Source organism: Cervus canadensis, chromosome 32 (genome assembly GCF_019320065.1).
Source record: "Cervus canadensis isolate Bull #8, Minnesota chromosome 32, ASM1932006v1, whole genome shotgun sequence".
In the NCBI taxonomy this organism is placed as follows: Eukaryota; Metazoa; Chordata; class Mammalia; order Artiodactyla; family Cervidae; genus Cervus; species Cervus canadensis.
The window spans coordinates 14,195,991-14,220,659 of NC_057417.1; the positions used below are offsets into that span (position 1 = coordinate 14,195,991).

General features: G+C 39.1%; 1 protein-coding gene across 1 annotated transcript; it reads left to right on the plus strand.

The window, feature by feature from the left end:
- The first annotated feature begins 866 nt into the window (after positions 1 to 866).
- On the plus strand, positions 867 to 24,656 carry ACSM4 (acyl-CoA synthetase medium chain family member 4). Its single transcript, XM_043456039.1, has 13 exons — positions 867 to 1,325; positions 3,485 to 3,695; positions 6,844 to 7,051; positions 13,117 to 13,260; positions 13,990 to 14,146; positions 16,286 to 16,365; positions 17,974 to 18,097; positions 18,728 to 18,808; positions 18,946 to 19,047; positions 19,520 to 19,647; positions 19,736 to 19,835; positions 22,970 to 23,089; positions 24,247 to 24,656. The coding sequence occupies exons 1-13, from the start codon at positions 1,125 to 1,127 to the stop codon at positions 24,331 to 24,333; spliced, it is 1,743 nt and encodes a 580-aa protein (XP_043311974.1). The 5' UTR covers positions 867 to 1,124; the 3' UTR covers positions 24,334 to 24,656.
- Positions 24,657 to 24,669: the final 13 nt, after the last annotated feature.

A 24,669-nucleotide genomic window follows, 5' to 3' on the forward strand; every position in this document is an offset into this window, starting at 1 on the left:
TCTATTACTGAAGATAGCTGTATGAGATATGTCAAGTGCTAAGGGTGCAAAGCATAGCCTCTACTCACATCATCAAGATAGGTTAGGGGACAAAGTACATATGTTAAAAACAAGAGTTAATGACACAAGGTAGACAACTGTTGCATGAATAGTATAGATGCATGTTATGGAAATTCAAAGGAAGAAATAAATCAGAGAATTAGGAAAGAAAATGTTAGAATACAGATGGCAGTGCAGAAAGGGAAGGTTACTTTACCAATGTCATAAAGCTAGTTTTGAAAGAGTTGAGAGTAAATCACAAGTTTCCTGATTCATTTTGTAAGACTGTTTCATGGAACTGTGCTAATGAAAATGATCTTAACAATAGCATTAATTAACACTTTGAAGACACTTTTTACATGCTGGGCATTTTACAGACATTATCTTATTAAATTCTCATAATAACCCTAGGACAGAGGTGCTGTATTTTTCCCCATTTCACACATGAGGAAATTGAGGTGTAAGAAGGATAATTTTCCTAAAGCCCTACAGCCAGAAAACAGCTGATCCAATAATTAAACCAAGGTTTCTAAAGAGCTATAATGAGGGCAGGTAGTGTGGCCCAGAAACTAGGGGAATGATGGGTCAAATCTAAGTGGTGGGGACAGACATTTATGAAAAGTGAGTGGGCTGCTTTACTGGAAGAGGAAATTCAAGAGAAGACTTAGCAGATAGAGTTAGAACAGAGTATGAGGCAGACAGAAGGAGCTCTTGAATGTCAATCCAGGTAGCAAATATTCTATTTGTCTATCATGTGTTTGGGAAGAAGGTAGGAACAGAAGATAGGAGCTTGACAACTCTATAGTTGTGGGCTGCTGTTGCTGTTATTTTTAAGATTAACCTGGTCACAAACAGAATGAAGAGGAAGAGTCTAGTAGCAGAGGACTGGTCAGGGGCTAAATCCTCAGCTCTGAAGAAAGATGGGGTGTTTCAGGTGTTCTCCAAACTCCTGAGGGTACACAGCTACAGGTCCATTTCCCAATCTCACCACAGAGCACGGGAAGAGACTAACACTCCTCACCAATCTTTCCCCACAGACTGCAGTATTTCCACATCCACACAAGCTAACAAAGCCCTTTGGAACCATGAAGATTTTTTTCCGCTACCAGACATTCAGATTCGTCTGGCTCACAAAGCCCTCTGGCCAGCGCTTTCACAAAAGTCACCAGCCGGGGGCACCACTGACTCTTGCCGACTTTGAAGCCATAAATCGCTGCGAGAGATCATTGCCTAAGAACTTTAACTTTGCTGGGGATGTGCTGGACCAGTGGTCCCAAAAAGAGAAGGTATATGATGATGGGCTTCCTTTAAATGCTTGGTGTGTACCTATCTCTCAGCCTTCCATTTCCTTGTTCTGTGGCCATTTTTAATTCCATTCTTTCATACCTTTTGGTTTCCTTTGTTTTCCAATTGCCCTTCTCTCTCTCCAGGGAGAGAACTTTGCACCTCAGCTTTGTATGTCTTTATCCTCAGCCCCCATCATTATGGTTACTCAAAGAATTATGCCTCTTTCCCCTCATTTTCCCCAAGGTGCACATAGCAGCTCTTTGTTCTCCAATTCTTCTGTTTGGGTTGGGCACAAAAAGCTGTAATTTGAGCTTTGGTTTTATGAATAGTCATTGGTGCAGAAGCAGAGGTTGAGAAGGAAAAAGCAATGAGTTTTATGAACTATTTAGTGTATCCCCGGGTCAAGGTCCCTGCATACTGACCCCTCAACTCCCAGTCAGGCACTAAGCTGAACATTTTACTCACCAATGCTTACCAAAGTGCACTGCAAGGGCCTGTGCTTCAGAATATATACTAGATGTACAAGGTACTGAATATGTGGAATTAATTCTTCCTATTAAGTAGAATGGACAGTCTTCCTTCAAATCTATTGTCTTTAGCAGCTCTCTTATATTTGATGCACTCACTTTTGAACAGAGAGCACAGGTAGAAGATGAAAATCTCTAGATAAAATTTAGGGACATATTTTGTTTTCAGTACACATATTTATTTTTCAGTAACCCATTTTTAGCAAGTTGTACTGATTTTCCCATTATGGTGGTATTAATAATTAAACATATTTTCCTTCTTAAGTAAAGTATACAAGTAAAAATGAATCAACAATGTAAAGAAGAATACAAAGAACAATAGCACAAGTGTAGACAGATCTGGCAAAATAGTGATACTCAAATAACTAACGATGAGAAATACTGATCTATATTATTTCATCAAATCCCCATCACCACCCTGAGATAAGGGGGCTGCAGATAAGGAACTTAACCTGCAGAAGTTAAGCTACTTATCCAAGTTCACCAGTTCAAAGGTAAATGAACCAGCTTCCGATCTTACAGAGCTTTAATCCATTGGATAGGGATGCATCTATGATATCACAAAGTTTAATGGAATAAACGGGAATGTGCATACAAAGCTGCAGGAACATAGAGAAGTCAGAGAGGAGCAAAAGTGGGAGCTAAGAGAGACTTGACCAAAGAAGTGAAATGAGAACTGGGCTTCGAAGTATTTTCCAACTAGGGAAGATAAGGGGAGCTTTCCAGATAGGGGAAGAAAAGGGGAGTAATATTTCCCCCAAGTAATACATAAAGCAAAGAGATTTTACAGTATAGACTTCTAGAATCATGTATAAGAAATTTGCTCCAGAAAGCAATCAAGCTCCTTCCACAAAGGCCCTCCATCTTGTTCTCGGTTACCTATGAAACCCATAGCTTGGCCTTTTGGGTAAAAAATGCTAAGTTCCTAATCAGCCTTAGTCCATTCATTTTGGCTTTTGATTGGAAGAGAATCTAACTTAAGCCAGAAAAAAAGGAAAGTGAAGTCGCTCAGTTGTGTTCGACTCTTTGCGACCCCATGGACTGTAGCCTATCAGGCTCCTCCGTTCATGGGATTTTCCAGGCAAGAGTACTGGAGTGGGTTGCCATTTCCTTCTCCAGGCAATCTTCCTGACCCAGGGATTGAACTCAGGTCTCCCGCATTATAGGAAAATGCTCCACCATCTGAGCCACTAGGGAAGTCCTAAACAAGAAAGAAATTTATCAAAGGGATGTGGGAGAACTCACAAAATTGGGTTGGAAGCTGGAGTTCTCACAAGGATGGGAAGCGGGACAGATGCATAAGCACCAAGCGCCAATAGACAGATTTTGCTCCAACCATTTTCTATCTCTTTGTTCTTCTCAGAAAACTCTAAATTAGGGACAGAAGGTGTGATTGGCCCAACTTGGGTCACAGGCCCACACATTGATCAGGGGAGGACGGGCACCCTGATGGGTTCTCTCAACAAGGCGGTATTTGAGAGAACAGTGGCTCCCCCACAGACAAACTGGGTGCTGTTACTGGACCCCACCAGCACGAGTGCTGAGGGAAAGATGCCGAGGATGTCCCATCTATTTGATGACCACTTATTCAAGCCTTCTCCCCTCTTTCCCATGTACCTATGCATACCTAGACAGGAGAGAGACCAGCCAACCCAGCCCTGTGGTGGGTGAATGGCAAAGGGGATGAGGTGAAATGGAGCTTTGGAGAACTGGGCTCCTTGTCCCGAAAGGCTGCCAATGTGCTCACCAAGCCCTGTGGTTTAGAGAGAGGAGACCGAGTGGCTGTGATTCTTCCCCGAATCCCAGAGTGGTGGCTCATAAGCGTGGCGTGTATGAGAACAGGTCAGTGCCAATATTTAACATTTCTAAATCATGCAGAAAAAGAAAAAGACTGAAAGTAGAGGTTTTTCTGAATTGTTAGTCCTGACTGAAATTATGCTTACAAAGAATAGAAAAGTTGGGTTGAAATTAGAAGCAATCATGATGCAATAATAAAACATGACCTCAAGAGGTAAGTATTATTGATGCCCATTTTGCGAGAAAGGAAATTGATGTTCAGAAAGGTTAAGTTTGCCCAGAGTCACACAGCTAGAAAGCTATGCAATTGGGACTTAAACACAAAACTCTATAAAAGCAAATGTGGGTACCAATGCCTCTTTGCAGTGCTGGTTATGATGTGTTCATTCAGATGCTCCAGAATTTACTTCTCTGAATATATTTGTACTCTCCCTGACATAGAAGTACAAAAGGAAGAAAAAAGGACTTCATAACAAAATGACTTTTAAGACTAAGGTTGTAGATTCCAGCTGGAAAACCTTTGTCTCTTTCCAGAAAATTAATGTATTAAATGACACATTTTCTCCCACAGTAGTAATGTATAATGTACCCCAGTAAAATTTCTACAGAAATCTTTTCCTTTCTAGGACAGAGTTCAGCAGAAACCATGGCCTATGAGTTGGCCATTTATTTTTGTAAATAAAACTTTAAAGTTTTAATGGAATACAGCCATGCTCACTCATTTACATATTGTCTATAGCTCTTTTTGCACTACATCAGCAGAACTGCTCATTGAAACAGAAATGGTAAGACTCACAAAGCCTAAAATGTTTACTATCTGGCCTTTTACTGAAAAAGTTTGCACACATAACATACATGTTTATAAGTCAATCCAAAATAAACAAGAATGCCAAAAGATATACTACTATACAGAACACGAAAACATTTGTTACAATATCATTAATAATAGGAAAAAATGGAAAAAACTATACAGGAACTATTAAATAACTTAAAAACTAGCTGAGAATGAAGTTTAGTGGAGGCGTGGTTATTGCTAATTGAAATTATGATGCCTCAATTTGCTGGAATGTCATTAAAAGAATAATTTTAAGGATTTCATAATAGTGTTGAAAAATGCTATCATTGCCTATATTACATAAAAATAGCAATATATAAAATTATTTTTACATTCACTATAAAAAGGAATTTGCAAATGTGAAACCAACTGTGGATTGGAAAGAGATTAAAGGTTTTATTTGTCTTAAAAATATACTAATATTACTTAACCTAATGTATGCCATTTGTGAAATGCTGAGATTAAAAACAAACCCACAAGCAGAATGGCCAAAAATATACAATTAATTAAATGTTAAAGAAGCAGCTGAGGATTATGTTTTCAAGTTCAGAATAATTAAATCTCAGTAAACACTGAGATACTAGTACTATGCACCACATAGCTAAATACTTTGCTTTTGTTGTAAAGCGTAAAAATCTGAAATCCATTAGAAAAGAACTTACTCCTGACCCCCAAGCGATCCATTGAATACATCCACATCACAAATCCACCAAGAGTACTAATAATTTCTGAGCCCCTAAGAACAAGTGGTTTGCAAAATAATCTTTTATTTTTATATTGAGTGAATGATGAGATATTTTCTTGATTAACTTCCTATCACATCAAATATTTATTCATCTTCTCAAGAGGGGATGACATGTAAGAGCTTTTAAAATATATTCAGTAATTAAAGTTTCCTTACTAGGAATTCAACTCCCTATCTTCCTATTTAGCCTACTTCAGGGAACTCACCAAGAAATAAGGAGTCTGGTTCATGACACAGGTCTTGGGAGTCTGGGAAGTGTATCTTTGAATCTTGGTTCTGCCACTTACTTTACAGCCCCTGGGCTAGTTGTCATCTATATGCTGGGATTAATTTTAAGTGAGATACCAGGCATATATTACATACTCAATAAATGGTAGTGGCTCTTTGTCATGTTTTACATACATTCCACTTTCTTGCCATTGATCTGCTTTAGAAAGTGCAAACCACTTCCCCTCTGTTTTTCATCTAATTCTGCCATATATGTTCTTATCACCATGAACTAGTACTTTAAAATCAGGCCCATCACAGGCCAGGGTTTAGAATTATGTGAAAAAGTGGAATAAATTAAACATTGCCAAAGCAATGTAGGCATACGTCAATGAACACAGACCACTGAGAAAATCCAGGTTTGAGGGCTGGCTCTGCCACTTGCTTGGCTCATAATCCATCAAATGGAAATAACTGCATTGATTTACACGGTTGCTTAGAATAGTGGTCTCCAAGTTTTTTTGGTTATACAATCTATCAATAAAAATTCTTGGGACACATATACTCCCACCTGGATGTAGTTATTTAAGTTGTTCTACTTTGCTAATACAGTATATATATTATAAAATATATACAAAAATGAGATAAAGTCATAAACAGAATTCCATATCTCCAATAAACTTTTTAAATTCTAATTTCTTCTCTTATCCAGAATGGATAATCTTGCCAAACTCAATTTGGAAACCATAGGTTCAAATGACTGGATGAGTTGATGTTCATGAAAATGCAAACCTGTAAAGTGCTGTAAAATGTAAAGTACTGTTTAAGTGTTATATAACAAGACTCAAATGTTCCATTAAAAATGGTACATAATAATAGCCCACCATTATGATAGCTCATGGTAAAGAATCATCTGCCAATGCAGGAGATGCGGGTTCCATCCCTGAGTCTGGAAGATCCCCTGGAGAAGGAAATAGCAACCCACTCCAGTATTCTTACCTGGGAAATCCTGTGGACAGAGGAGCCTGGCAGGCTACAGTCCATGGGGTGGCAAAAAGAGTCAGACATGTCTTAGCAACTAAACAACAGCGTACTGCTTACCATATGCCAGAATTACTATTAGTTTCCCCATTTTACAAAGAAGGAAAGGAAGACACAGAGAGATGAAGGAATAAGTTCAAGGTCACAAAGCAAGTATGTTACAAGGATGGGATTAGATCCAGGGACTGTTGGACTCTGAAGCCAGTGCTCTAAGGATCTCTCAGAGACTTCATGGTCCTGTGGGATGTCCCTGGAGACCAAGACAAGGGTAGCTGAAGTTTAGATTTTGCAGCTATTTGCCACGCAGGCACAAAGCCCAAGTCTCCACAGTCCACAGTCTATTCAGAGCCCTGTCTCTTTCCCAGGGCTTGTCTTCATGCCAGGAACAACCCAGCTGACAGCAAAAGACATCCTCTATCGGCTGCGAGCATCTAAAGCCAAGTGCATTGTGGCCAGTGACGAGGTGATCCCAGCAGTGGAATCCATTGTGTCAGAGTGTCCAGACTTGAAGACCAAACTCCTGGTATCTCCACACAGCCAGAATGGGTGGCTCAGCTTCCCAGAGTTATTTCAGTGAGTATTTTCCCCACATCACTTCCAGTGCCAGCAATAACACCAGTCACAACTACATCTCAGAGTCTCCTAGCCTCCCAGGACTCTTGCATACTGTGGGTTGATCCAGGCTCCTTCTCAGGAAAACATCACCTAATAAAAACGTTTTAAGGACAGAGAAAGGATGTAGCTCTGCTTCCATTTCCCTCCTTTTTACCAGGGCCTGAGATGAGTGTCCTACCTGACTTAGCATTTGCCTCAGTCCTGGAGCACATCTCCCACAACTCCCACTGCCTAGACTCTGGCCACCATTTTTTTTCCTTAAATGTGGTCCACCTCAGGGCCTTTGCACTTGCTATTTTTTGTTTTATTTTTCTACCTGGAATTCTCTTCCTCAGTCCTTTTCACAGTTGATGACTTCCTGTCAAATTTGAACTCAAATGTTTTATCCTCAGTGAGACTATCTCTGACCACCATGTCTAGAGTTGAGTTCCAAGCCAGTCTACCACATCATCCTGTTGTTTTCTTCATAGTACTCATCACCCTCTAAATATCATATCCCCTCATTTGTCCCTGTATTTACTGTCTATTTTTCGCCTCTACAGTTGACAAATGAGGACCCAATTCTGGCATGGCACTCACTTTTAGAAAGTTGTGTGGGAACATGACCACACCCATTTGTGTACATATTGTCTAGAGTGGCTCTCATCTTATAAGAACAGAGTTGGGTGGCTACAGCAGAGACTCTATGACCCCCAAAGCCTGAGATATTTATTATCTGGGTCTTTACAGAAAAAAATTTCCATCCCTGTTCTAAACAGTAAGCTCCAAGAAGGGAAAGGCACTATTTGTCTATTTGATCACTCTATTTCTAGTTCCTACCATTTGGTTGGGCCCTAAGAAATGCTTACTGAGGATTGAACAAAACAGCACACTTAACCTCAGTTTTCCTTATATGTAGAATGGGGATGCACATGTCTCAAGTGTTGTTTTGAGGATAAAATAAGCTAATAAGCAAGAAAGTGCTTCCTAAACTGTAAAAAAGGGAGTAAAATGTTTATTAAATGTATTATCCTTCAAAGAGCTGTTAAGTAGCTTATGTTTTTTTAAAAAATATTTTTGATTAGCTTATAAAAAGAAGACATATAAATTCTGTTGAATAAAGGTAGTTTCCATTGCTGGAATAAAATTTTACTAGTAATCAAAACCAAACCCTGTTGATCAAACCCAAAATGTTTTCCCACAGCTATGCCAGAGAATGCTGTTTGTGTCTTTCATAAACTGAGTACCTCTGGTTAAGTCAAATAACATCTCTAAAGCTCTGAGTCTTATCCATAAAATAAGGATATGATAGTATCTACCCCACTGAGTTGTAGAAAAATCACATGTGATGAAGCATGTGAAGTTTTTAGCATAATGCTTGGCACAGAGTAATCACTCTGTAAGATTTATAGTAATTATAATTATTATTAGTCTCAAGTTAATAAAGCCATTCACCTGTGCAATAATTCCCTAAGGTAGTGTTATTCAACTGAATATTCATATTCCTCAGTAAAATATTTTTAACACACTCCCCTAATACATATGTATTTATTTATTTATAAATTATATACACATACTTTTGTGCACCACACAAATATAAAAAAATAATTATTTTAAAGAATGAATTCTAAAATATATATAATTTGAAATTCTATTTTCTTCTCATCCCAGTCATCTTGCATACACTCCTGGGCAGCAAGGTCCCCCACTTTCAAGACTCCTGTCTTAAACAACTCTGCCACATTCTGTTGAGTCCCCAGAAAACCTTTAAAGTGTCACAAAATCCACAGGAGACAGAGAGCTTTGAACTCACATGAATTTCAAATTGAAATTTATACATTTGGGGAGTATTTTTCAAGGTAAAGGAAATCCTCACTCCAAACCAGCAACTTTGGAGTGTCATAACTTGACAACTGCCATGGATTGTTTCTCTAAAAGCTAAGGAAAAAAGAGCCATAAATTGCCAACAACTGGCTGTTCTCTCAGAAAACCACACACAGCCCTAATTAGGACTATTTCACTTGGTTAGAGTCAGTCTTCTGGGAGTTCACTTTAAGGTTTCTCACTCTACTTCTGTCTCCCATGGATAGACGTTCATGAACATTTTCCAGAATATTATACTAGAATGGGGAAACAGTTAAAATTATGGGTCTGAATGATATTTCTCTTTTCCTGTCCTAATAAAAAGGACCCTTCCCTTCAGCTCAAGACCCTGGATTCTGATCACAAGGGGCTTAAAACAGTGTTCCAGGAAGAAGAACTGTATGAACAAAAGTATGGAGGCAAAGAAAATCCCAAAATGTGCAAAGAAAGGACTGCAAGCAGTTTGGGGTGGCTGGAAAATAAAATATGAAGTCAGAGTGGAGGCCAGAAGAGCAAGCAGAGGCCAGATAATGGCCTCTCATATAAAGATCTGACTCTTGGCGATTCCATGGACTATACAGTCCTGGAATTCTCCAGGACAGAATACTGGAGTGGGTAGCTGTTCCCTTCTCCAGGGAATCTTACCAACACAGGGAGCAAACCCAGGACTCCCACATTGCAGGCATATTCTTTACCAGCTGAGCCATCAGGAAAGCCCAAGAATACTGGAGTTGGTAGACTATCCATTCTTCAGTGGATCTTCCCAACCCAGGAAGAGAACCAGTGTCTCCTGCATTGCAGGAGGATTCTTTACCAGCTGAACTACAAGGGAAGCCCAAAGATTGAATATGTATGCTAAATTTTTAACTTTACCCTATGAACAAAGGATCTGGAGGGGGAAATGGCAACTCACTCCAGTATTCTTGCCTGGAGAATTCCATGGACAGAGGAGCCTGGTGGGCTGCGGTCCACAGGGTCACAAAGAGTCGGACACGACTAAGCAACTAATACACACATGAACAAGGGAAGCCAATGAAGAGTTTTAAGAAGTGAAGTGTCAAGGTCGGTTTGTAATTTTAAATAGATTTCTCTGGCAACTGCATAAAAAAATAAATTTGAATAGAACCAAACTGGAATCAGAGAGACCATCTGAAAGGCTTATCTAGGGGAGCAATGATGAGATTCTAAGGCCAAGATCTGATGAGTGTACTGAGAGAAGGAGGCACGCTAAAGAAAGAACTAGAAGGATTTGGAGACTGATTGGACATGAAGAACGAAGGCAGGAATCTTCTGCTTTTTAACTCAGATGACTTAGTGGGTGGGATACTATCAGCTGGAGAAAGAGTTTAAAGTTGTGTGCTCAGTCACTCAGTAGTGTCTTACTCTTTGAGACCCCACAGACTGTAGCCTGCCAGGCTTCTCTGTCCATGGGAATTCTCCAGGCAAGCATACTGGAGTGGGTTGCCATGCCCTCCTCCAGGGGATCTTCCCAACCCAGGGATCAAACCCAGGTCCCCCACATTGCAGGCAGATTCTTTACTGTCTGAGCCATGGATTGAGGGGACTAAGAACAAACAAATGTGTAGCAAGTAGTAGATATTTGAGTCTTGGGCTCAAGGAGGTAAAGATATAAATCTGGAATCATCAGCATATAATCAGTTCCAAAAAACTGATTATATATATAACTCAGGTATGCAAAGAAAGATACAAGTCATACAGTGGAAACCCTGCTTGAAAATCTACTTGTCCCTCACAGATTATAATGTTTCTTTGTTTTAAAAATCAAAAGCTTTATATCAAAAGTTTTACATACTAGATTAAGAAGCATTCAAAGATGAGTTGGGCTTTTTTGGTTTGTTTTTGTTTGCTTGTTTGTATCAGATACTGTGATGAAATTCCCCTTTCTCCAGTCCAACACATACCAATTTCACCATATATTTTACTGAAAAAGCCAATACAATTGAGTGGCCTATTTTTATTTGGGGAGTTGGGGACGAGGGGTGGGATAGGCAAGTTACCCAGAAAACCACATTAATATTTCATGAAACTATATTTGACAATATAGTATGTGTTTATATCATTAATCCTTACTGTTTTAAATTTTCAGTGGCAATCTTAATCTAATTAGCATGGGTTAAAATGGTATCCTTCAACCTGAGATTTTAAAAATACGGTATGTGAGTTTCAAAAATCCATAGGTGTTCTATTGGGTATCAAATACTGAGTAGCAAACCAACTCAAAAGTTAGTGATGTAAAACAACATTTTATTGCTTAGATTCTGTGGGTTAGAAATTCATGTAGGTCTCAGCAGAAGCAATTTATCTCTGCTCCACATCAGCTCGACTAGAGCTGGAGGATCCAAGTGGGTTCACTCAGAAGTCTGAGACTTTGGTGTTAGCTAAACATTTCCCTTCTCCCACACATGCCCTGTCTCTCCAGCAGGACAGTCTGAACATTTTTATGTGGTGGCTGTGTTCTAGTGAAAAGTGAAACTACAAAACCTTTGTGGCTTAGACTGAGAAGATGCACAACTTCTGTCATGTTCTGTTGGTCAAAGCAAATCTTAAGACCAGCCCAGATTCAAGGAGAGAGGACACAGGCTCCATCCCTCAGTGAGGCATGTTTGGATGGAAGGAATCTGGGGGGCTGTCTATGCAGACAATATTACACAGATATTATTATCAGTTAAAATGCTCTTAGCTTTAGCAATAGAAGACCCAAGTAAGCATGGCTTAAACAATACAAGTTTATTATATTACAAATAAGAAGTACAGAGGTAGAATGGAATGAGAATTGGTTAATTCAATGTTTTTTGAAGATAGCATGGACCTAGATTCATTCATCTTTCCATCATGCCATCCTCAGTGTGGATGATAATCCCTCTTGTGATCCCAACATGGCTAGGCTAGTTCCAGACATCAAGTACTCTTGCAACAATATCCAAAGGTCAAAAAGCAAGATGAATGGGGTAGGGGGAGGCAGTATTCCTCCCTTGTGACTCTTTAGAACAAGGAAACATGTCTCATAAAGCTTTTAAATCCCTTTGACATAATTGCATCTTGTGCCCATTCCTAACTCAGTAACTCAGAGAAGGCAATGGCACCCCACTCCAGTACTCTTGCCTGGAAAATCCCATGGATGGAGGAGCCTGGTGGGCTGCAGTCCATGGGGTCACTAAGAGTTGGACACGACTGAGTGACTTCACTTTCACTTTTCACTTTCATGCATTGGAGAAGGAAATGGCAACCCACTCCAGTGTTCTTGCCTGGAGAATCCCAGGGACGGGGGAGCCTGGTGGGCTGCCGTCTATGGGGTCGCACAGAGTCAGACACGACTGAAGCAACTTAGCAGCAGCAGCAGCAACTCAGTAATTACTAAGGGAAGAAATTACCATTACTGACTTAAGCTAATCAAGATTCACCGCCCACCCCCCGTAGGTATATAGAAAACAGCCTCCCCTGAAGCACATGATTGCCTAATACTAGAACAAAATCAGAGTTTTATCAATTTCAGGGAAGAAAAATAGGATGCTATATATGTCTGCCTGCAATATTGAAGATATTGAATAAAACAATTAAACAGTTTAATTCAAATACCAAAAGATCTTCCTATAAATCTTAATAACAATTTACAAAGATTCAATACATATTTTTAATTTTATGAATAAAAAAAAGTGCTTAGGGGAAAATGTTTAAGTAAATGAAATAATATCCTGTTGTTATTGATATTGAAAGGTATCTTGGCTATTTATAGGGAGATGCTGCTACTGCTGCTTACTTTTCACTTTTCACTTTCATGCACTGGAGAAGGAAATGGCAACCCACTCCAGTGTTCTTGCCTGGAGAATCCTAGGGATGGGGGAGCCTGGCGTGCTGCAGTTCATGGGCTCGCAAAGACTCGGACACGACTGAGCAACTGAACTGAACTAGTGGTTAAATGGTTAAGCTTTTATGCCCTCACTTCTGAGGGCACAGGTTCAATCTTTGGATGTAGAACTAAGATCCCACAAGCCCTGCAGCACAGCTGCGAAGTCCCTATAAGTTTTCTTGAGAAATTTCTCTCAGGGAGGCTTTGGATTATGTTCTGGTGTCAAGAAGACATAAGTAGCAAAGCAAAAGAAATATCAGAGCTAAACTGGTCTGCCATGTTCAGTCATCATCTTGGGGCCCATACTTTACAGAACTGCCTCTGCAGACCACAATTGTGTGGAGATAGGAAGTCAAGAACCAATGGCCATTTATTTCACCAGTGGGACCACAGGCTCTCCCAAGATGGCCCAGCACTCTCAGAGCAGCCTGGGAATTGGGTATACCCTCTGTGGAAGGTAAGGAGGAAAACTGTTTTTTTTTTAAATTATCCCCTGAGCTGCCAACATGTATATCCATTTGCCTAGTTGGCATCTCTACTTGGATGGCTATTAGCTATTTCCAATGAAACATCTACAAAATAGAACTCTCAATGTCTTAACTCAGGAAATTGTACCATCTAACCAACTGGTCAAGCCAGAACTTAAGAATGACCTTGATTCAGTCCCCACAATAGCATGTCTGGCTCCTTCTCCTTTTGGCCAAGTAAACCTGCCCACCCAGAAAGGCCTTCCAAGATGTCCTAAAACTATCACATTACCCAATTTTATTTTCCTCATAGCACTTATCACTATTTGAAATTATGATATTTATTTATATACTTATTGACTATCTATATCCCTAAAACAAGGGCAAAAATCTGGTCTTTCTTGCCCTCTGCTATAGAACAATGTCTATTATAGAATATTTGCTCAGTAAATAGTTGTCACCTCAATGGACAAACTCAGAAAACCATGCCAAACCCAGACTCCCACTCTACTCTCAGACTACCTAAGATTCTGAAAAGTCCTCTAACAAGAATGAGAGGTAGTGCTGCTCATCCGGCCGTGGGGCTTCTTGTGATCCTTCTCCATAGCCATTGAGGTTCCAAGGTAAGGCCGTTCCTTAAGGACACAACTTTGTTTGCTTTCCTGTTTCTTTGTTTTATTTCAGCTTGGTCTGTTTTGTTGCTTCCCCATATCACTTAGGTATTGGCTAGACCTGAAGTCCACAGATATCATATGGAACATGTCTGACACTGGCTGGATCAAGGCTGCCATTGGTAGTATGTTTTCCTCCTGGCTTCATGGAGCCTGTGTCTTTGTGCATCGGATGGCCCAGTTTGACACCGACACTTTCCTGGATGTAAGTCACTACTTCAAATTACATATAGTTAGGTTTCTCTCGTCTTTCCCCAAACCATAGAGACTTAATTCCTCAGAATGCAGGACTTCTTGGGCTTATGAAAATCATTTCTTTTTTAAGAAGTAAAGTCTCCAGAGACTTGGGTTTAGAATGTATTTAACAGAGTGAAGAAGGAACACCCACAACACTCTTAAGCATAAGAACCCCTCTTGTGCTTCAAATTGTTCAGGATTTGCTAGTATCACTAAATCAGTGGCCACCTGAGAGTCTGGTTCTAAATAACAGATTAAGTCTCAAGTCTAAATAAATCTTTGGTTTCTGTTTCAGCAAAACAAAGACAATAGTTGATAAATCCGAACTCCTGTGTAGAGAAGATTGAAGATGGTGTCACCTTTCTCCCAGAGTAGCACCTTTCATTCTCCCCTCACCCTATGCTTCTCACTTTGCTAATTCTCAGAACCCAATATTCTTCTTGAAACCAAGCACATCCATCCTTCTCAGCCAGCAATAGCTAGAATGAGATATCAGATGGCTCCGGTTTCTTTAGCCTTTAGAAAAATGTGATTGAAGGCCAATTATTTTTCAACCCCATGAATGATCAATCAAGTTTAACAAAATACTTGTTATTAAAAACACCACACCTGTGTGTGACTTAAAGCTATGCTCACCCTGTTATTTTGCCAACTGGTTTGACGAGATGGTTTGTGAGTTTTCACAGAAATTTAGAGTAACATAAGAACTTGGGTCTCTACATCAGATTTGTAAAGTGACTTGAAGTAGATAAGTTAATTTTACAGTTTTAAAACTAACATTTATAAAATAAGAATATTTTATTCTTTATGAAATATTCTTTCATAAAGTATTAAATGTTATGTAAATATAAATATTTAATAATATATTAATATAACATCACATATAACTATATATAACATTACTAGTATTCTTATTTAGTATATTCAATGAGACAAAATGAGAATATTAAAATAAAATATTCTTTTTATAAAATATTAAATGTGTAAGATCTAAATATCTTATGTCATTGACAAATTATATATTAATATAATATTGATATATCTGTTTCATGTAATATTAAATACAAATATTAAAATTGTTCTCATTCAGTTGCTAAATTGTGTCCTAATCTTTGCTATCACACTGACTGCAGCATGTCAGGCTTCTCTGTCCTCCGCTATCTCCCAGAGTTTGCTCAAACTCATGTCCATTGAGTCAGTGATGCTCTCTAACCATCTCTTCCTGTGACACCCTTTTCCCCTTTTGCCTTCCATCTTTCCCAGCATTGAGGTCTTTTCCAATGAGTTTTCTCTTCACATCAAATGGCCAAAGTATTGGCACTTCAGCTTTAGCATCAGTCCTTCCAGTGAAAATTCAAGGTTGATTTCCTTTAGGTTTGACTGGTTTGATCTGTTTGCTGTCCAAGGGACTCTCAAGAGTTCACAATTTGAAAGTATCAGTTTTTCAGCACTCAGCCTTTTATATGGTCCAACTCTCAGATCTGTACATGACTACTGGAAAAACCATAGATTTGACTAAATGGACCTTTGTCAGCAAAGTGATGTCTTAGCTTTTTTAATGTTGTCTAGGTTTGTCATATCTTTCCTTCCAAGAAGCAAGTGTCTTTTAATTTCATGGCTGCACCACAATTTGAAGGCATCAGTTTTTCAGTGCTCAGCCTTTTATATGGTCCAACTCTCATATTCATAGATGACTACTGGAAAAACCATAGATTTGACTACATGGACCTTTGTCAGCAAAGCAAGTGTCTTTTAATTTCATGGCTGCAGTCACCATCCACAGTGATTTTGGAGCCCAAGAAAATAAAATCTTTCACTGTTTCCATTGTTTCCCCATCTATTTGCCATCAAGTGATGGGACCAGATGCCATGATCTTAGTTTTTTTAATGTTGAGTTTTAAGCCAGCTTTTTCACTCTCCTCTTTCACTCTCATCAAGAGGCTCTTTAGTTCCTTTTGCTTTCTGCTGTTAGAGTGGTATCATCTGTATATCTGAGGTTATTGGTATTTTTCCATGAGATGATCGCATGTCAATGAAAGAAAAGAAGAGGTTGTAGAATTGCCTTTAATTAACCACTGCTGATATTTTGTCTTTCTCCATCATCCAGACGCTTACCACTTATCCCATCACGACCCTCTGCAGTGCTCCCACCGTGTACCGGATGCTTGTGCAAAAAGACCTTAAGAGGTATTTGGGCAGAAATCTCCATTTGAACCACTAACAAAAGTTATAATCCAGCAACACAGATCTCCCCTTTTCAGTACAAGATAGTTTCTCAGTCTCACCATTACTGACATTTTGAACCAAATAATTCTGTGTCATGGAGTGCTGTCCTTTGCTTTGTAGCATTCTACCTGGCCTCTACCTTCTACTAATCTGTATCAGTAGGACTTCCCTCTCCATCAGTGGTGATGATCAAAAATGTCTCCAGACATTACCAAGAGTCTCCTAGAGGGCAACCTCCCACCTCTGGCCCCCAACATCCCCAGTTTAAGAATCATTGGGAAACCCTCTAGGAGCAACAGAACACTTTTCCAGAGACAAGAGTTCTGTAATCCCAGCGCTTTCATCACCCCTGCCCTAAACACACACACACACACACACACACACACACACACATCTATATTTATACTGCCTTGAAGTTAATAAAGTCTTATGACTTAAAGCTTATATTCAACTTAGCCAAATCACCTGAACGTTAGTTGAAGTTGCAAAGTGTATTTATTTAACTAACACGAATTTAATACATAAGGAGAGAGAAAGGAAGAAACAATTTAAGTCATTATAGTCACCTGCTTCTCCCCTAAACCTGGATCCTTCAAAGACAAAACAAAACAAACAGTAAAAGGGCATCCTTTGTTCCCCCAAGGTGTGGATGTCTAGGAGGGAGATAGCTATGAGACAATAAAGGAGACATGAACTTTCCCTTTTCCTAATCAACTCCTTGTGACCCTCAGAATGTGACATCTTGCTCAAATTTTAAGATTAATTCAAGGACTTCTATTCTGAATAGGCACAATTCATTTTCTACCAAATCCTCCCTCCCATTATGGACCTCACTATGTTAGAATTGGGCTGTTCCAAGCTTTCTCACATGAACCTGGTTGGGCAATTGAGTAGGAAGCCACTGGTTAAAAGCTCAAGCTACAAAGTCAAACACGCAAGTCTCTGCTCCTAATAGTGGATCTCAATCACTCAAGAGGACCTTGCTAAGGCTCCCTTAACTCCATCCATAAGAGATATTTAAGAGCTGCCTCACGGATTGTGGTAAGAATTCAACAACAGCAGCATGTTTGGTGAATGAGATACTTGACAAGTGATAAATGTAGAGTACAGATTATTCAACTCTGCTCTTTATCATCTGGGAGGGCTTGGGCAAGTTCTTTACATTTTTTCCACCTCAATGTCTTCATCTGTAAAACAGAGTTTGTGAAGATTATGAGAGTGCTCCGCAAGCCCTTGTAATGTCATAAATGTTTGATTAATATTAGCTGCCATATTTCTTGGCTCTTAATAAGTGCTTAATATCATTATTAGCATTTTCTCCAACATTTTCCTCTCTTGAATAACCTGCTAAAATGTAAACTCCACCAAAAAAATGTTTTAATCATAACATACCCCATGTGCCTAGAACAATGTCTGACAAGAGTAGTTGCTCAACGAATATTCTCTGAATGAACTTTCCTAAAACTTGCCCTTCCTCATTCTTTGCTTGTTTCCAATGTCCTAGTTATCTGGCAATGAAAGCCACTCATATTTTGCTCCCCAAAGACCTCAGTGAAACTCTCTCTCCAGATATAAATTCAAGAAGCTGCAGCATTGCTTGACAGGAGGGGAGCCACTCAATCCAGAGGTGCTGGAACAGTGGAAAATGCAAACTGGATTGGAGCTGTATGAGGGCTATGGACAGACAGAAGTGGTATGTTTAATGGACAAAGTTTAGCCTTTCAACCCTAGGACTGACAACCGAGCCCCTGAAGTGTTCCCATCATGCTCTAAATTGTGATGGTATTTCCTAAAACTTCTAAATTGCCCAACTAGGTTTGACTGAAGGGGAATTATGATTATTCTTGGCTTTCCTGCCTCCTCACACAGGATAAGTCTCAGAGGTGTTAGAAATTGAAGAGGTTCAAAATTGAATAGCTCCTCTTTCCAATGCACTGGGAAGGACCCCAGAGAGTCCCAGTGGGGCTTACTAGAACTTAAGGTGCATTTAATGGTACTCAGCCAAAAGGAGTGATTTTCAAAGTGTAGTCCTCAAACCAGCAGTATCAGTAGCACCCAGGAATTTGGTAGAAATACAAATTCTTAAACCATGGCCCCTCCCTGACCTATGAATGAGAAACTGGGTTGGGGCCCCAGCAATGTGTTTTAACTGATACATACTCAAGTTTGAGAACTACTAGTCTCAAATAATATATTTTGGAAGATGAGCTTGAATACTTGGAAAATCAGTCAAAACTAGGTCTTGGATTTCATTGTCATGATATATTAATAGCTACAGAAAATGAATTTTTACATTGTGACATAAAATATATCTTCTTAATAGGGAATAATTTGTGCCAATCAGAAAGGACAAGAAATTAAACCAGGCTCAATGGGGAAAGGAGTACTACCCTACGATGTCCAGGTGGGTAATACCCAACTGGTTCAATAAAGGAGAGAGACTATTTCAGATTTCTGCTATTTGTTACACAACTATTAACAACCCATTTTCATTTTGTGAGAAGAAAGTTTTAGGTACCTAAATTGTTTCTTTCATTCTAGATTATAGATGAAAATGGCAACATCCTACCACCTGGAAAAGAAGGGGAAATCGCCCTCAGGCTAACATCTACACGACCCTTCTGTTTCTTCTCTGAATATGTGGTACAAGAACGTAGAACTTTAATAGACTTTAATAGAAAAGGTAGTATAATAGGGAGTCATACAGACGTGGGTCCAAATTTCATATCCCACGTTTTGCTACCTAACCTTGGACAAGTCACAAAATCCAAGTCTATTTCATCAGCTGTAAAATGAAAAAAAAAATTATCTCTCTCCTAAGGATTTTGTAAAGATTAAACTCTATGCGAAAGAAACCAGTTACTTTGGTTGTCCTCAGAAAGGACACCTGGATAGGCTTTAGGGGGTGGGGGGAGGTAGATATGTGGTGAAATGGGTGGCATAGATAATATTTTTTATTATACTCTTGTATTCTTTTGTATTCTTTACCAGGAACTACCTTTTTAAATCTTTTTTTTTAGAAATAGAAAATGAAATGTACTAGTCACTTCATGGGTGCCACACCCCTTCTTCTATTCTGATCAAACTAATCCCCAATATTATATTTGATTCATAGGACAATCCAGAGAAAACTGCTGCCACCATAAGAGGAAATTTTTACGTCACTGGAGACAGAGGAGTGATGGACAATGATGGTTATTTCTGGTTTGTTGGCAGAGCTGATGATGTCATCATATCCTCTGGGTATGTACATTTGCTACTTTTAGGAAGTCACGATTTACCAGGGGAAATCTCCTGGTGTAGATATCAAAGGCTTCTTTTCCTCTTCTAGGTACCGTATTGGGCCATTTGAAGTGGAGAGTGCACTAATTGAGCACCCAGCGGTTGTTGAATCAGCTGTCGTCAGCAGTCCCGATCCAGTCAGAGGAGAGGTAGTATGAATGTCACTAATTAAAGTGGCAATCTTGTATTTTCAAGTTGTCCATCTAACCACTTTAAAGAATGAATCATGGAGAAGGAAATGGCAACCCACTCCAGTATACTTGCCTGGAGAATCCCATGGACAGAGGAGCCTGGCAGGCTACAGTTCCATGGGGTCACGAAGAGTGGGACATGACTGAACCAACTGAGGAGGCACACAGCCTTTGTTACATGTAAAATGAATACATTTACTTAACACTAATTTACTGAGACCTATATGTATCGAGCACAGAAGTGAAGAAAACAAATAAAAATCCTTCCCTTAAAAAAAAAAAAAAAAAAAAAAGAATGAATCAAAAGTAGTCATGTAATACTCATTATGAGACACACACATGGCAATATATACTAGGCAATCAACTTTACAAGTGAGTTGTGTACCAAAGGGAATGTTTTAAGATTCTTTTAGTAGCAAATGACAGAAACTCAACTCAAACTGACTTATATTTCTTTTAAAAAAAGGAATCTATTGGCTCACACATCCAAGGGTCCATGAGATGTCAGCAAAACTTTGTCTCTATTTCTTGCTCCACTGTTCCTTATGTTGGCGTTATTTGGGCAGATTCTTCCCACCTGATGGTAACAAACTCCAGACACACTTAACAAATTACAGCTTAACAACCCCAGGAAAGGAGACAGCTTTTTGCTGTCTTTGCAAAGACTCTTTGCTATCTGGCTTGACCTGGATCATATGCCAGTCATTGACGTAGGAGTTAGTGTCAACCCCATCAGAGAGGTAAAGTAATCCTCCATAGGCAAATCAGGGTTCTGTTACTGAAAAGGGAAGACCAGATACTGCACAAGCGAAAGCAGAATTTACTATATGTATGATTGTTGTGAAATTCAGACTATACTTTCTCATAGAAACAGTGCAAATAAGAGATTGTGACCAAGTTCCCAAACAAATCCCACAATCCTAATTAGGACCCAATGAAAGGGACTTCAGGGAATGACAAAAAGTAGCCTTAGTTTTTTATGTTCTGTCACTCAGTTGTGTCTGACTCTTTGGGACCCCATGGACTGCAGCACACCAGGTTTCCCTGTCCTTCACTATCTCCCAGAGTTTGCTCAAAATCAGATCCATTGAGTCAATGATGCCATCCAATCATCTCACCCTCTGTCACCCCCTTCTTCTCCTGCCTTCAATCTTTCCCAGCATCAGGGTCTTTTCCAGTGAGCTGGCTCTTCCCATCAAGTGGCCAAAGTATTGGAGTTTCAGCTTCAGCATCAGTCCTTCCAATGAATATTCAGTGTTGATATCTTTTAGCATTGACTGGTTTGATCTCCTTGCCGTCCAAGGGACTCTCAAGAGTCCTCTCCAGCTCCACAACTTGAAAGCATCAGTTTTTCAGCGCTCAGCCTTTTATATGGTCCAACTCTCACATCCATACATGACTACTGGAAAAACCATATTTTTGACTACATGGACCTTTGTTGGCAAAGTGATGTCTTTGTTTTTTAATATGTTCTCTAGGTTTGTCATAGCGTTCCTTCTAAGAAGCAAGTGTTCTTTTAATTTCATGTCTGCAGTCACCATCCACAGTGATTTTGGAGCCCAAGAAAATGAAGTCTTTCATTGTTTCCATTGTTTCCCCATCTATTTGCCATAAGTGATGGAACCAGAGGCCATGATCTTGGTTTTTTGAATGTTGAGTTTCAAGCCAGCTTTTTCATTCTTCTCTTTCATCTTCATCAAGAAACTCTTTAGTTCCTCTTCACTTTTTGTCATTAGTGTCATCTGCATATCTGGGGTTATTGATATTTTTCCTGGCAATCTTGATTCCAGCTTGAGCTTCATCCAGCCTGGTATTTCCCATGATGTACTCTGCATATAAGTTAAATAAGCAGGGTGACAATATACAGCCTTGACAGACTCCTTTCCCAATTTGGAACCAGTCCATTGCTCCATGTCTGGTTCTAACCATTGCTTATTGGCCTACATACAGGTTCTCAAGAGGTAGGTAAGGTAGTCTAGTATACCCATCTCTTTAAGAATTTTCCACAGCTCAGTTGTGTTCAGCTCTTTGTGACCCCATAGACTGTAGCCCACCAGGCTCCTCTGTCCATGGAATTCTCCAGGCAAGAATTCTGGAGTAGGTTGCCATTTTCTCCTCCAGGGGATCTTCCTGACCCAGAGATCAAACCCAGGTCTCCTGCATTGCAGGCAGATTCTTTACCATCTGAGCCACCAGGGAAACTCTGGCCTTAGATCTAGGAGGAAGTCAAATAGTATGGAAGAGAGAATTTTCCTTTCCTCGTGCAAGTTTCCTATATACTCTATGTTGAAATTTCAGAAACATTTTGCTTATCAGCATCCTCCCACATGTCTTTCTGTATTCCTGGCTCAAATTATACTTGACCTTCTGTGGATCCCATACTCATACCTCTAGTATCACCTCCATGATCAAGGGATCCTGTTGTCCAAAATGCTTTTCTCCTGTCACCAAATTCTCCTTCTCTCAATATAACTAACTTATTTCAGCTGAACATCAGAAGTAAACATGAATTAGAATCAATGTATGAATTGTTAATAATTTATATTCACCTCAGTAATTATTAGTTAGTGGGTTTTAAATAGTATTACAAAGAGAAGCAAAAAATATAGTCAAGAAAGACTTTTTATAGGTCGATCAGTCGTTTCTGAGTCCATCTCTCAACATACACACCTTCTCCATCAGGCCTCCTCAAAACCCTCTCAAAACACATATTCTCTAAACCTCCAATAATCCTCTACTACTTCTTAAGTATGATGGAATAAGTGGCTACCTGTCAATCAAGGACTGCCTATTTAATAAACAGGATTAGTCTGATTGGACTAGTGTGACATGAAAATAAAATGAAGCCTTTAGCTTTACTGAACCACTGCATTCCTCATACTCTCAAACCATTTATATGGAATTAGACCTCAAAACCTCACTGTATAGTTGTATTCAAGCTTTGTTCATAGGTGATCTCCAGCATGCAGATGCATTACTTAACCTACTATTAACAAACAATTAAGTATTGATGTTCAGCATTGGTTCCAAACTCTTTGATGTGCCTGAAAAAGAAATATATTGATATAAACTGATCTTTTTTTCCCCTACAGGTAGTGAAAGCTTTTGTTGTTTTATCTGCACCCTTTAAATCATCCAATCCAGAGAAATTAACTCTTGAACTTCAGGATCATGTAAAAAAATCAACTGCCCCTTACAAGTATCCAAGAAAGGCAAGTATTGTGCCCAAAAGTTAAATGTGTTACCAAATAACTATCTAAACTAGTAAGCACATATATTAGCTTTTGATTTTATAGTAACTCACTATATAAGTAGAAGACATCTGTTTCAAGTTTAGCTCTAAGAATTTTGCTTTAAAATACTTTATATTAGGATATTACAGATGTTTGAAGAAGGAGAATCTTTGGTCATCTCTACAATACTAAGTAACTACTAAAGATCCTTATCAGACTAATCAGTCCCATTTCATATGAGGAAAAATAGTGTCCAATTGTTTTCAAAGACAGCACATGACTTATCTATCATAGTACTTTGGGGCTATTACACCTTTCTAAATTCAAAGCATGTGACTTTAAGTATTAAGGGATCAAATTCAAGGGACAGGAAGAAAATATTATCCAAAGAAACTCTGGAATTTTTCCTGAAACCTTCTCCAAAGGAGGGATTTAAGGACAAATCTGTATAAAGACACACAGATGGCACTACAATTTCCTTCTAGTCCTAGAATCCTATTCGTTGATATTGACTGATCCTCTACATGAGAATTGTTTCAGTTGGCATCATTTCAGCTAAAAGGTAGTTAATTTCAACCTAAGCAACCTAATTTCCATTCAGTTCACTTAATCAGTGCCTAGTTTCTTTTCATAAATGTTTGAGGACATTTTAAAATATAGTAGTCATATCTTGAGGGAGAGCAAAAAGGGTATTTTACTGTCAAGTCAGGGCCTCAGTGGAAAATTGTATATACTCAAAATCATCTTCAAAAAGTCTCCCCAGAACTTCCAGGACCCAGTTCTTAAAAGGTCAAAAACCCAAGAATTAACTTGATGTTTCTCTTTGCACTTAGCTGTGGCCTCCATCTGCCTGGGGAAGTAGAGACCTAGGTCTGGTTTGAACTAGAGAAAGCAATAGAACAAAGGGACTGTTCTTCTGTAAAGCAAATGGGCGTTACAGACCAGCATGATGGCACTCCACTGTCGTCCTCATATATAAACAGAACAGTTTCTGGTGACCAAGACATTCAATTAGCTTAACATGACAGACACTGACAGTCAATAGACACTTAATCAGACACTTAAAGTCACATGCTTTACTAGTGGGCACAGCAAACTTGATCAAGTGTCTCATAATATGTTTTTCTGTTAACTAGGTGGAATTCGTTAAAGAACTCCCAAAGACAATCACTGGGAAAATCAAACGCAACGTTTTAAGAGACCATGAATGGGGTCGAACCTAGCCTGACGAGAACACAGTGGCATTAAGCAGTTAACAGGGCTGCTTTCTTTTAGTCCTTGCTTCCCAATAATTCAGTGACTACCCTCTTAAAATGCTTACGATCTTTCCTGGATGAAAAACTCCACTGAGTTTTTGTTTTGCACTTCGCCAAAAAATAAGTAAGTAAAAATCTAAAAATATTTGGGAAGAAAATGATGATGACCAAACAACAAAGGCAATGATAAATGGCTTGTAGTGTTTAAAATAGCAGGAGTCAAATGATTAATTAGAAAAACATAATGGACAATGAATTTATCTTGTGCCTGATTAATTCAAAATAAAGATTAGAAGTATTCTA

Bases quoted from the DNA above. Each gene is read 5' to 3' on its own strand.
- ACSM4 (XM_043456039.1), top strand. From the start codon at position 1,125: ATGAAGATTTTTTTCCGCTACCAGACATTCAGATTCGTCTGGCTCACA. The intron at 13,261-13,989 runs GTAAGGAGGAAA...CATATCACTTAG, and splicing joins GGGTATACCCTCTGTGGAAG to GTATTGGCTAGACCTGAAGT. The intron at 18,098-18,727 runs GTATGTTTAATG...TCTTCTTAATAG, and splicing joins GCTATGGACAGACAGAAGTG to GGAATAATTTGTGCCAATCA.